Source organism: Vulpes lagopus, chromosome 4 (genome assembly GCF_018345385.1).
Source record: "Vulpes lagopus strain Blue_001 chromosome 4, ASM1834538v1, whole genome shotgun sequence".
Lineage (NCBI taxonomy): Eukaryota > Metazoa > Chordata > Mammalia > Carnivora > Canidae > Vulpes > Vulpes lagopus.
Window position 1 is genome coordinate 87,607,066 of NC_054827.1, and position 13,035 is coordinate 87,620,100.

General features: G+C 46.1%; 1 protein-coding gene across 2 annotated transcripts in view; it reads right to left on the reverse strand.

The window, feature by feature from the left end:
- JMY (junction mediating and regulatory protein, p53 cofactor) overlaps positions 1 to 8,530 on the reverse strand; it is a 107,074-nt gene extending 98,544 nt beyond the window's left edge. Inside the window, exon 1 of one of the 2 annotated variants that reach the window (XM_041752155.1) lies at positions 6,911 to 8,529. In XM_041752155.1, the coding sequence (XP_041608089.1) occupies positions 6,911 to 7,939 (1,029 nt within the window). In that variant the 5' untranslated portion in view covers positions 7,940 to 8,529. Of the gene's footprint in view, positions 1 to 6,910 lie in introns of both variants that reach the window. The other variant, XM_041752156.1, reaches the window with a different exon arrangement.
- Between the last annotated feature and the right edge of the window lie 4,505 nt (positions 8,531 to 13,035).

Sequence of the window (13,035 nt, forward strand, 5' to 3'; positions counted from 1 at the left end):
AGGAAACATGCCTGATTTCAAGTCTGTGAACTATCTGGTGGATTTAAACAGCAAGCAGACAAAGCACCACACATAAATCAGCTATCGTGAAGGCTGCTGCTATCCTGCCACCAGCCTCCACATTTCTACATTATAGATGCGCTAACCTTAAAAGATTTATCTTTTCTATACTTCTCTTTCTTCAGTGATGTGAAAAACGGCCAAGTTTATTTGGGCACAGGAATGAAGAAGATGATTAGTACCTAAGTCACTGTTTTCACAGCCTCTACCTTTCAAGTCTTTGGTCCTAACTTTCAAGAATGCCACAAAATTCACTCAGCTTCGTTATTCCTCAACTGTGTTTACACTATTTTTATGGGAATATACAGGCATATCATCTCTCTCAACTGCAACTACATTACAGCCTTACTGAGTCTGCTTCTACTATTTATACCAAATCATGGGTCACGGCACATCGTCCAATCAAAGACAACCATCCTTGGGCTCACAAAAGACTGATTTCTCTAATATATATATTTGGGATGTCAGTGTTGCTCCAGAGTTTTATAATTTTAATTTTCCAGAAAAATTATGAAAATCATAATTGGGGGGAGAGATGGTAAGCATTCTTTCTAGAGCTTCCTGCCCCTTATGTTAAATAACCTCAGAAGTCAGCAGTCATTTACAGCCGAGTCTTTTTTTTTTTTTTTTTTTTAATCTACGATAGTCACACACAGAGAGAGGTAGAGTGAGAAGCAGGCTCCATGCACTGGGAGCCCGACGTGGGATTCGATCCCGGGTCTCCAGGATCACGCCCTGGGCCAAAGGCAGGCACCAAACCACTGCGCCACCCAGGGATCCCACAGACAAGTCATTTTAACAACACAGGGAAAATGGCAACTGGGCACTCTCGTCTAACATAAACTCATGCTTGCATACCTTGGCAATCTCTTCTGTAACACAACATGAGATTCTGTCCCAGACCATGCCTATCGTAACTAATTTGAAATTAAACAAACAGGTTATCTTAAAAGCCATTATTGAACTGACTCATTCTCAGGAGACTGACATCCCTTCTAATGTCTTCACAGAAACAAGGCAGGGCAGAAAAGGCACATGTTTGGATTCAGACAAATCTACATTTGAATCTGTTTGATTACCTCTTAGCTGGTCTTAGCTGTTTAAGGTTGGCCAAATCCAACATCTTTAAGTTTCAACTTTTGTTTCAGTAACATAGGTATAAAATTTATCTGGGGGTATCTGAGTGGCTCAGCCAGTTGGTCAAGTGGCTGCCTCCGGCTCAGGTCACGATTCCAGGGTCCTGAGATGGAGCCCCATATCAGGCTCCCTACTCTGCAAGGCGCCTGCTTCTCCTTTTCCCTCTGCCTGCTGCTCCCCCTGCTTGTGCTTTGTCAAATAATAAAATCTCAAAAAAACACCCAAAACACCATTTATCTGAAAAGAGAGTGGGCGAAAGAAAAGAGATAGTAAACATAAAACACCAATACCTAAGTAGTGCCAATAAGTATTAGTTCCATTCCCTAAAAAAAAGAAAAAAAGAAAAAAAAATGCTGAGGTGAAAACTCTGGAGAATCCTCATTACAGGAAAGAAAAGAACACTTTCTGGAAACCGCCTTTTATACTCGCCACTTTGTTAAGCACTTTTTCATAATGTCCTACTTAAATCTCTATCTTAAGTTTCTTCCCCCTTTTCCCTGTTTCAAAAGGTTAAGCAGGCCGCTGAAGTGGTGAGTTCTATCTGGAAACCAGGTCTTTCTAACTCCAAACACTAGGTAGGCTGTGTCTACAGCATGCCTTACATGGCTACTTACAAACATACAAGCTGCTCTCAGTGTTTGTTTGTTGGCTGTTTGTTTTTTTACTAGACATAAGTTAAAACCAACTGGGAAGAAGTTACCTTAACAGTTGTATAAATAAATTCCAAGAACACTGTTTTAGATCTTAAGACTACCACCATAGTTAAGGTTTACTATCTAAAGGACCATAACCATTTCAACGATAGTTGTCCTTATACAGAAACCATTATTTACAAAATCCAGGTCATCAAAGTAAGTAAGCCATGGTATGGGTCACTCATGCACATACATTATATAATATAATCCTCAGTTCTGATCAACAACTAAGACTACTGCTGAAAACATTCGAAGAGGCCTTGGTGGCACTTGATTCATTCAGGGATGGATTGAGTACTTGGTAAATAAATAGCACTCCTTAGAGCAAATCCTTGTGAAAATCCAAAACAAACCTACCACGTAATAAATTCTAAGATTAAGGCCCAAAGTAGCACACAACCTTACAATTCCTATGTTATCTAAAAATTTATCAGTGGAGCACCTGGGTGGCTCAGGAGGTTAAGCACCTGACTTGCATTTCGGCTCATGTCACAATCTACTGGGTTGTGGGATCCAACCCCCTGTCAGGATCCTCCCTCAGCAGAGTTGGCTTGATTCTCTCCCCTTGCCCCTCCCTCCTCTCTCTCAAAATAAATAAATCATTAAAAATATTTAATAAACATAACAATATTTATAATAATATTTAAAATATTTAAATGTTTTAAAATAAAATTTCTCATTATTATTATATGAATTATGGCTCCTCAAACTATCATTTCCAGTCAGTTGACAAAATTTGTGAATTATTAACAAAAAATTTTTAGCAGAAAACTAAGTTTTATTCAATATTTCACAAAACAAAGATATAAAAGTACTTCTTATAACCCCATATTAAATCATAAGTGTATTCTAAGCTCCAATAGAGGTATGCCCAAAGTTTACAAAGCAAGTGATACACAATTATGGTTTTAAAGTTCTTTTTGAAGAACATCTTAAAGAATCTGATAAAAGGCTCTCTCCAAAAACACATATAAAATTAGCATTTTAGTTCACGGCACCCCATTAAAATCCAACTATAGCTCCCCTCAATTTATAAGGAATTCCCAAACCCAAATAAAGACCCTTTATTTAGGAACACCTGCGTAGCTCAGTGGTTGAGTGCCTGCCTTCGGCTCAGGGTGTGATCCTGGAGTCCCGGGATTGAGTCCCACATCGGCTCCCCACATGGAGCCCGCTTCTCCCTCTGCCTGTGTCTCTGCCTTTCTCTGTCTCTCATGAAGAAATAAATAAAATCTTAAAAAAAAAAAAAAGACCCCTTATTTAGAAAGTTATTTACAGTTTTAAAAGATTTTACTCTCAGTTTCTAAATGCCATGGTCCCTTATGCAGAATTTACATTTATCAGTTTATAAAATTTTATGTACCCAAAACTTTAAATCAAAAAGACTCTTCTTCTGGTTAAATTCTTCTAACGCTGGGGGGCAGGGGAAGGTGCGTGGATGGTTCGGTCAGTAAGTGTCTGACTTTAGCTAAATTCATGTTAGAGTCCTGAGATCTAGCTTCAAGTCAGGCTCCACACTCTACTGGGAGTCAGTCTACTTCTCCCTCTCACCCTCTGCTCACACCCCCACTCTAGCATGCTACCCATGCTTAAGCGCTCGCGCTCTCTCTCTGATAAAATATTTTAAAAACTAAATACTTGTAACGCTAAAAGGCAACAACAAAAATAAAAACACTTCTGGCCTTGGTCTACAAATCCTAGAGTGCTGACAAGATGTATGGCCCTGAACTAGGGATGGCAAAGAGAATTCCAAGATACTGTCAAGGCCAGTGACCTTGAGAAGTTTAAAATCTAGTTGTACAGTCTGTTCTACTTTAAAAAAAAAAAAAAACAAGGGCAGCCTGGGTGGCTCAGCGGTTTAGCGCCGCCTTTGGGCCACGGTGTGATCCTGGAGACCCGGGATCAAGTCCCACGTTGGGCTCCCTGCATGGAGCCTGCTTCTCACTCTGCTTCTGTGTGTCTCTCATGAATAAATAAAACCTTTAAAAATAAATAACCTCCTTTCCACAACTGACTGACCATTTTTGAACAAAAACAGGTGTGGTCTTTAAGCTGAACTCTTTAGATAGGAAAAAGAATATGGGGGGGAGGGGCGAAAATAGAACGAGAGAAATTAAAGGAAAAACAATCAAAAGACTAAATTTTCTAAGTAACATATTCCTAAGAAATACCTATAACATACCTAAGAATGTTTGATTTATCAGATACACCTGGCTTGAACACCTATAGCCACTTCCACAAATTAAGTCAACTGCAGAATTGGGAAAAAAAACAGTAAATTACATATGACTACTAAATATAATAAACAGCACAAAAATGACACAATTTCTTAAATATCTTACCTAAAAAAAGTTACTGCAAACTCTTACAATAGTAAAAAATTTAAGCAGCTAAGGAACAACAAAAAAACACGCTGGCATGCTCTTACACTCCAATTATCCTGCCTACAGCAGACATTACTAATTAATCATACCACCCTTTCTCCCCAGAGCTTCACTTCTTTCAATATAAACTTAATCTATTTGTTGTCTTGATATTTTTCAAAAACCATTCGAATCAACAAAATGAAGCACCAACAATTTATATATATAAAATTTCCAATGAATTTATAATAAACTTCATTTGAGTGATCTTTCAGAACACAAAATACTCCTTAAATTTTTCAATTTCTTTGTGTTAAAGAGAATGCAGTATCATGGTCAATATAACCTTAATTGGGAAAAGATCGTCTTTTTAAAAAAATGTAACCCTCCACCCCCATGATAGAGTTCCAGAAACTGTAATTAACTATTCTTTGGCAACTTTCATTTTTTACCCTATTTGGACAGGTAAAAATTACTTTTTCTGAATGTCAATGAAATTAAAACTAAAAAAGTCTACATCATATATATAAGATATAAAGTTTAGGCGTGCCTGGGTGGCTCAGTAAGTTGGTTAAGCATCTGCCTTCCTCTAAGGGCTCCATCCCAGGGGGATGAAGCCCCGCCCTCCCCAGGAGTTCTGCTCTGCAGGGAATCTGTTTCTCTCCCTCTCCCACCGCCTCCTCCCAAACCCCAGCTTGTGTGCACCCGCTCTCTCAAGCAAGTAAAATCTTAAAAAAAAAAATAAAAGAAATATAAAGCTTAACAAACAAGTATAAGAGAAAGAAGTACTAGTTTTGTCCACGCAGTTAAAAAAGAAATACAGGTTGGAATGCCTGGGTGGCTCAGTGGTTGAGCGTCTGCCTCCAGCTCAGGAGCTTGCTTCTCCCTTTGCCTGTGTCTCTGCCTCTCATGAACAAATAAAATCATTTAAAAGAATTAAAAAAAAAAAAAGAAAGGAAAGGAACACAGGTCAGTATTAAAAAAACTCAAAAGAGAATGAGAATGTACATGACCATTTAAAATTTGTCATTTCCTTTCAAAATGAATTAAAGTAGAACACAGACTCCAGAAGTAGATAATAAAGAAGGAAATAAAAACCGATCCCTAGAACTCTCTGATCACATTACTTGGTGGGTGTTACTTGATGGGTGATACTTAGCACAAAGTAAACTGGAAGGAGTGAAAACCAGGAAATTGTCAGAGAGCACTGTAGGTAAGGGAGAAAATTTTTTTTTTCCTAAGCCCCCAAATTTAGCAATGAAAAATATGTACTATTCCATGTAGAAACCAGGAAGGTACTAACTTCCTAGCCTTTATAGCAGGATTCAAGTATTCAATAAACACAGGCAAGGCTAACAGATGACAACACAATGTCAGGAATATAAACACCATAAAAACGGGCATTTCCCCACCCCACCTCTAACCTCAACTGGTACTAGTACTAAAAATAGCTTTCAGGAAGTATCTGTAGTGCCCATTAGGGAAAACTAAAGTATATATTTTTCAAGATTTTTTTATTTTTAAGTAATCTCTACACCCAATGTGGGGCTCAAATTCACAACCCCAAAGTAAAGAGTTGCATGCTCTATCGACTGAGCCAGCCGGGTGACCCAAAAACTAAAATGTACTTTAAAATACTTTTTTATTTAGTACAGTTCCTTCATCAGAAGCTGTTAGGACTGACCTCAAATTATGCATATCCTACAAATTATAGCCGTCCTCATGCACACCCATGCAGACCTTTTCCATTATTTCCTGTAATTTTAAGTGTAAGATACTTTGAATAAGCTTTATATTACTTTTACGAGTACAAAAGTAAAAGCATTCCTGCCCAAGACCTTTTTCATCCCTAAAACAGGAGTTAAGCAGCCAGCTCTAAAGACTTGAGACTAGGGATCCCTGGGTGGCGCAGCGGTTTGGCGCCTGCCTTTGGCCCAGGGCGTGATCCTGGAGACCCGGGATCGAATCCCACGTCGGGCTCCCGGTGCATGGAGCCTGCTTCTCCCTCTGCCTCTCTCTCCCTGTGACTATCATAAATAAATAAAAAATTTAAAAAAAATTAAAAAAAAAAAAGACTTGAGACTATGCATAAACCTTTAAAAATTTCAGCATCCCACTGAGAGTTGGTGCTTCATTTCGACAAGGCGCTCATTTGAAGGAAAATGAATTTAAAATTTGCCTAAGTTGACAAACTACAAATGGAAATTAGGAAAAAAAAAAAAAAAGACCGACTTCATTCTCTAGTACAAACTATTCTGAATAAAGGAAGAGGACATCAAAAAAGTAGGATTACTATATGGGCATTCATTGCTGGAAAAGAGGCAAAAAGAGAAAGGAACGCTGAATGTCTCTGGGACGCCTTTTTTTCTGAGTGGCTTTAATCAACTTCCAGCACTGAGTAGTAAACACGTCCCCTGTGCTACAGAACCTATCTGATATATGGGAAGAGGAATTCCAAAGACTTATGCAAGTTCCTTTAGGGAATGTCACGGTTTTCCCACCACTCAAAGTAAGGGGTAGATCGGTAAGGAACCCGCCGTCTTCCTCTTGCCCGGTAGAACAAGTTTCCCAAACGCTCCGAGCCCGGGGCGAGGCGCCAGCCTCCAGCAGCGAGTAACCAGGAGCAGGGAGGTGCAGCCCAGCCTGGGTTCTTACCTCCTGGATGCGCTTCCGGGCCCGCTGAAGCACTTCTTCGTAGCCCTTCTGCCGCAGCTCGCTCAGGCTTTCGTAATACTCCTCGGGATCGTCGGTCTCGGTGAAAAGCACCTGGGACAGGATCTTCCAGCCGCAGGTGTCCAGGCCGTGGCCCAGGTAGACCTGGAGCTGGTAACACAGAGTGTCGATCTCCTGCTCGGTCATCTCTGGGGCGCCCCCGAACAGCACGGTCCACATGCCAGAGGGCTCCTCGGGGAACACGGGCAGGCACTGCTCCAGCTGCGAGTTCACCGAGCACAGCTGCTGGTGCACAGCGCGCAGGTCCTGGAAGGAGAAGAGCCCGGCCCAGCTGCACTCCTCGGCCGGGGACTCCAGCTCGGCGCCGGAGGGCGGCTGCTCTGCGTCCGAGAGCGCCAGGGCCGCCGGGGCCACCTCGTCCTCCCTCACCATTTCCAGCACCTCTATCTCCTCGGAGACCGCCCCGCAGGCGCTCACGACTCGCACCGAGGACACCGGGGCCTCCCTGGGCGCCGGCGGGGCTGCCTCGGCCGCGTCCCTGCCTTCGGAGCCCCTGCGGGCCGGCCCGCTCTGGGCGCGCCCCGGGCTCCTGAGGGGGCTCTCCGCCCCTCTGCCCGCCGCACAGCGCAGCAACGGGTCGCCCCGAGGGCCGCGCGCGCTCCGCGGGGAGCCGCCGTCCGCCCAGGCCGGGCTCCTCCGGGGCCCGGGGCTCCTGCCCGGAGTCCCAGAGGCGGCGGCCTCGGGCCGGCCCCTGCCGGCTGGGCTGCCCGGCCCGCGGGCCCCGTCGGGCGCTGGCGCTGCGGGCTCGGCGCCCCCTCGCGCCCCCGCCTGCTCCCGGGAGCCGCTCCTCTGCCTCTGGGCCGTCCGGTTGTGGCAGGTTATGGCAAACTTGCCCTCAATCTCGTTCCAGGCCACAATGAAGACGAACTTGTGCTTCTCGCGCTCGTCGAACACATGCGGCCGCACGGCCACCCAGTCCGACTCGAGCGTCTCCTCCAGCGCGAACGACATGGTGGCCGCGGGGGAGGCGCCGCTGGCCTGCCCGCCCGAGGGCTCCCCGGCTGGCTGCACCGCGCCCCCCGCTCACCCGCGCCGGGCGCCTTCGGCCATCTTAGCGCGCCGGCCGGCTCCCTCGCCTCGCTCGCCCGGGGCTCCGCGCTCCAAGCCGCCGCGCTCCTTTGTGGCAGCGGCGCGCGGCGAAGACAATACGCGTCCCCGGAGCAGGTAGTTCACATGGTCACGTGCGGCTGGATCTGTTTACAAGCCCGGCGTTGCCGCAGCGCCTCGCGCGGGTCCCGGCCGCCCCCAGCGCGAGGCCGCGGCGCTGCGTCTGCGGCTCTTGGAAGGCGACGAGCGGCCCCGCGGGGCCGGGGCCGGCGATGTGCGCGCCTCCGCCGCTCGCCCGGGCCGAGCTCCCCGCCCCTCCTCCCACTCCTCCGCTGCCCGACCGCCGCGAGCCGGCCTGACGGAGAGACGCGTCTCCCAAACTCCGAGCCTCAGGAGCGCCACAATGTTGCCATTTGGCTGCTGACGTCGGCTGCTCCACGAGGGACGTAAACACGGGCACGTGCCGCACGCTGGTGACGCGGCGGCGCGGCGGCGGCGCGCACACCCCGCCCGCGCGCCGGCCCCGCCCCCACCCCCGCGCCGGCCCCGCCCCCGCGCCGGCCCCGCCCCCGCCCCGGAGCGGCCGCGCCCTCCCGTCCTTCCTTCCGCGCAGCCTCGTTGCGCAGCGGGTGCTCCGGGGACGGTGAGCGCGGGGCAGGTGTTTCTTGCGGTGCAGGTGGCCTCGAGCCTGGGGGGGGGGGGGGGGGGGGGGGGGGGAATGGCAAAAAGCGTAGGAACCCCAGGCTTTTCGAACTCCGGTCATTCGAAGAGACCCTGACATGTAAATGTGCCTCGTTTCTCCCGGGGGAGTGGGCACAGGTAACTGTATTCAGAAAGCGCTCAGAAACACTACCCGGGCTGCGAGCTGGACTTTAGTGGCGTACCCCAGACTGTGAATTCTCCTGTAACACCCCCGGAACGCAATTTAAGATCTGAAGACAGCCCAGTGGAACAACAAAACAAAGTTAAATGAAAATTCAGTCGTGTCCTAATACAATGAATGTTTCCGTTTCAGCTCAGCGGGGCTTCATTGCTTCAGGTTTCATCACTGTGTGCTTGCTCTTTTGGGGACCTCGTTTCCAGGTCACCGGAGTAAGCCCTTCTCAAGTTGTATTCAATTACCAGAGACCCCAAAATGCACATAGGAAAAAAAATCATGTGATTCTGAAGAATTATGCTGAACTATGATGAAACACATTTTTAAAAATTGCCTGGTGGATCTTATAATCTATACTATTGGCATTCTCTCCTATTAGCACCAAGTTCATAGTGCAGGTATTCTGCATCCATGGTAAAGTACAACGGGAATTTTACTTTTATCCATATTTCTCAGATTATGCAAAACCATTTGGGTTAAAGATGCATTGTCAGCTACACTTACTTCAGTACACTGACATCTGAACAAACAACCAAAAGTTTTAGCCCTTTTGCTCAGATGGACATTACACACCTACAGATCTGCTTAGACAAAAAAAAAAAAAAAAAAAAAAAATTTTTTTTTTTTTACTTTGGGCAGGATGCACAAAAAGGGGAAAGGGCAGGTTTTGTTTTGTTTTGTTAAATATTTATTTATTTATTTATTTATTTATTTATTTATGATAGAGAGGCAGAGACACAGGAGGAGGGAGAAGCAGGCTCCATGCCGGGAGCCTGATGTGGGACTCGATCCCGGGACCCTGGGACTCCAGGATCGTGCCCTGGGCCAAAGGCAGGTGCCAAACCGCTGAGCCACCCAGGGATCCAGGACAGGTTTTTTAAACTTTTTTTTACAATTTTTTTTTTAAGATTTTTATTTATTTATTGAGAGACTAGAGAGAGGCAGAGACACAGGCAGAGGGAGAAGCAGGCTCCATGCAGGGAGCCCAACATGGGACTCGATCCCGGGACTCCAGAATCATGCCCTGGGCTGAAGAAGGCAGGCACTAAACCGCTGAGCCATCCAGGGATCCCTTTTTTACAATTCTTGATGTGGAACCACAAATTTTGAAAGTTTATAACAGGGATCCCTGGGTGGCGCAGCGGTTTGGCGCCTGCCTTTGGCCCAGGGCGCGATCCTGGAGACCCGGAATCGAATCCCATATCAGGCTCCCGGTGCATGGAGCCTGCTTCTCCCTCCGCCTGTGTCTCTGCCTCTCTCTGTGACTATCATAAATAAATAAAAATTAAAAAAAAAAAAAAGAAGTGCCCCGTCGAGTAAGAATGATTAGGCCTTCCTCAGTCATTGATGGGGGACCGCCCTGAGAAAAGCACCCGATGATAATCTGAAGTTGACTCTCAAGACAACAAAGCTGGAGACTCAGCTAATCACATTCCTTGCAGCTGGAGTGAGTCCTTTTTTTTTTTTTTAAGATTTATTTATTTATTTATTTGAGAAAGAGAGTGCGTGCATGCAAGTGGAAGAGGAAGAGAGAAACTCAAGCCGACTCCATACTGAGCCCAGAGCCTGACGTGGGGCTTGATCCAATGACCCTGAGATCATGACCTGAGCTGAAACCAAGAGTCAAACACTTAACGGACTGCACCACCCAGGCGCCCCAGAGTCCTTAAAGGATGACCTGATTGCCGCCTCTGCACGTCTGCCACAGTTTACCTTGTGCGCTCAGTGGATTCACTTCCTGACACATTGGGGGAGCACCTCCGTGGCTCTGGCGGGCTCCTCTTGCGGAGGGGAAAGTTAGAAGAGGGAGGTGAAGAGACAAACTGTGGCCTCGCGGCTGTGGTTGATCTCATAGCCAAAACTGGTACTTGTCATCTCTCTCCTGCACTGTCTGTTCGAAAGTCCCTCACTCTGGCTCACTTGATGTTTCCCAAGCTCCTACTCCTGAGGGGTTCTGGACTCCTGGTGACCTTACCCATGGATAGCCTCCATTCCTACATCATTACATTTGTCACAATTAGGAAAGAGCGGTCCAAGAGGCATCCAATGGGCCACCTGAATTCAATGCGCATTCCTCCCTGCTCCCATCATGCAACACAGCCCTGCCTCCTCCTGCGGATCAGTGTTAATTACCCCTAACAAGGTGGTGATTCCTCTCCTTGCCTGCTACTTTCTGGCCATAAAGGGCCCAAATTGTCCAAGTGGCAGCTATAGCTTATAGTTCAATGCAATCTTTGCTATCTCATGATAAAAAACATACCATTTTGAAGATCAGGACCTCTAACCTTGCAAAATTCAGTTGGTCATCCAAAGTGATGGTGAGGCCACTCCTCCTTCCACTCCTTGGTTCCTGGACCCGTATATTCTTCCTCTTGGGACATAGTGCTACATAGAGTTCTGTAATTCAGTGTTTTTACATGTTTTGGAGGATGGTATCCCCATCCTTGCAAGGTGTTGCCACTGAGTTGGTGCTGCAGCCGTACCAGCCACTCTATTTAGCCAGCAGCCTCTAGATGACACACTATATAGCATGACCAGTGGATCTGTAAAATGAGTTCCCTGATTAGATACTATGTTGATTCATGTTTGTAGATCAGACATTCTGTAAGTAGCTTGATAGTGCTGGCAGGAAAGGCAAACCCATACCCAGATTAAGTTTCTATTCCTATGAGAAAACCCGCTACCTCTTCCAAGATGAAAATGGTTCCATGTGGTCCATTTGCTGCCAAGTGACCAGTTAGTCTCCTTAAAGAATAGTGCCATATTCTGCCCTGACAGAGCTGGAATGCAGCTCAGTGGCTGGTGTCTGATGCTGGTGGGATGGTCATTCAAAGCAGGCAACCACCAGATTGGCCTTCATAGGTGGAAGTTGTGTTTTTTGACCCATGCAAAGCCTCCATCTCTTTCACTGTGATCGTGTCATCTGAATGTCAACTAGTCCAGTTACTTTGTAGCTTGGTCACTTGGTTCCCAGACCATGTGGATACTTTCTGATGAGTATTAAAATACAATATAAAAATCTTTACACCTTGTTCCTACTCTTATGTCTGTCTACATGTCTCTTTTCCAGACTTTCTCATCTCTAATATTTAAATTTGTCTCCTTCCAGGCCCCAGACCATTCCCCATTGGCAAAAGCCCGTATATGTTTTGACTTTAGATCACTTTCTCTGTCATATGAAGTGGATGACCAGGTGCATCTCCTGAAGCTCTGCTCATTGGGAAGGTTTATCTTTCACAAAGTGTCTCATCATGATTTTTCACAGCCACTGAATGATTTATATAATGCAGACAGCACCCGCTTTTGGTTTTCACCTAATACCAAATCAACCGATCCATGAACCAAGCTGTCAAGGTGAAGGGGAGGTTCTCCTTCTTCAACTGATTGGATGGGAGATCCATATGGTCACTGGTGTGAGCTCAGAAGGGACACTGCTATATAGTGGATGCCATGATAGGACACAGTAGATGCTATGAAGTTCTAGACCCTCTCTTCATGCCCCTTGCAGTGTCGTTTCTTCCTGCTCATATTCAGTCTCAGATGTACCATTTCCATCTTATGATGGATTGCTACTGGGACCATCTTACTTTATGACTTATTCCCAACAGATTATGGACAATTCCAGAATTGTGGTTGCTTGGTATCCGAAGGTCATGCATTCCAGCTCTGTCAGGGCATCCTAGCATGCTAGGAGCTATTCTTTTTTTTTTTTTTTTTAAAGATTTTATTTATTTTTTTTAATAAATTAATTTTTATTGGTGTTCAATTTACCAACATACAGAAAAACACCCAGCGCTCATCCCGTCAAGTGTCCCCCTCAGTGCCCTTCACCCATTCCCCCCACCCCCCGCCCTCCTCCCCTTCCACCACCCCTAGTTCGTTTCCCAGAGTTAGGAGTCTTTATGTTCTGTCACTAGGAGCTATTCTTGCTTCATAACCCCAGTAGGCTGTGTTGTGATTCTTTCCCTGGAACTTGTCCTAAACTTCGCACCACCTCCTTTTCTACCGTTAACAACTGAAATACCATAGAGTGTGCTGAGACCATTTGTTCTAAACAGCAGGGCTACTTGCTCTACAGCAAGAACTGTTGTCTCCAAAGCCCAAGAAGGCTTAACTGTCATTG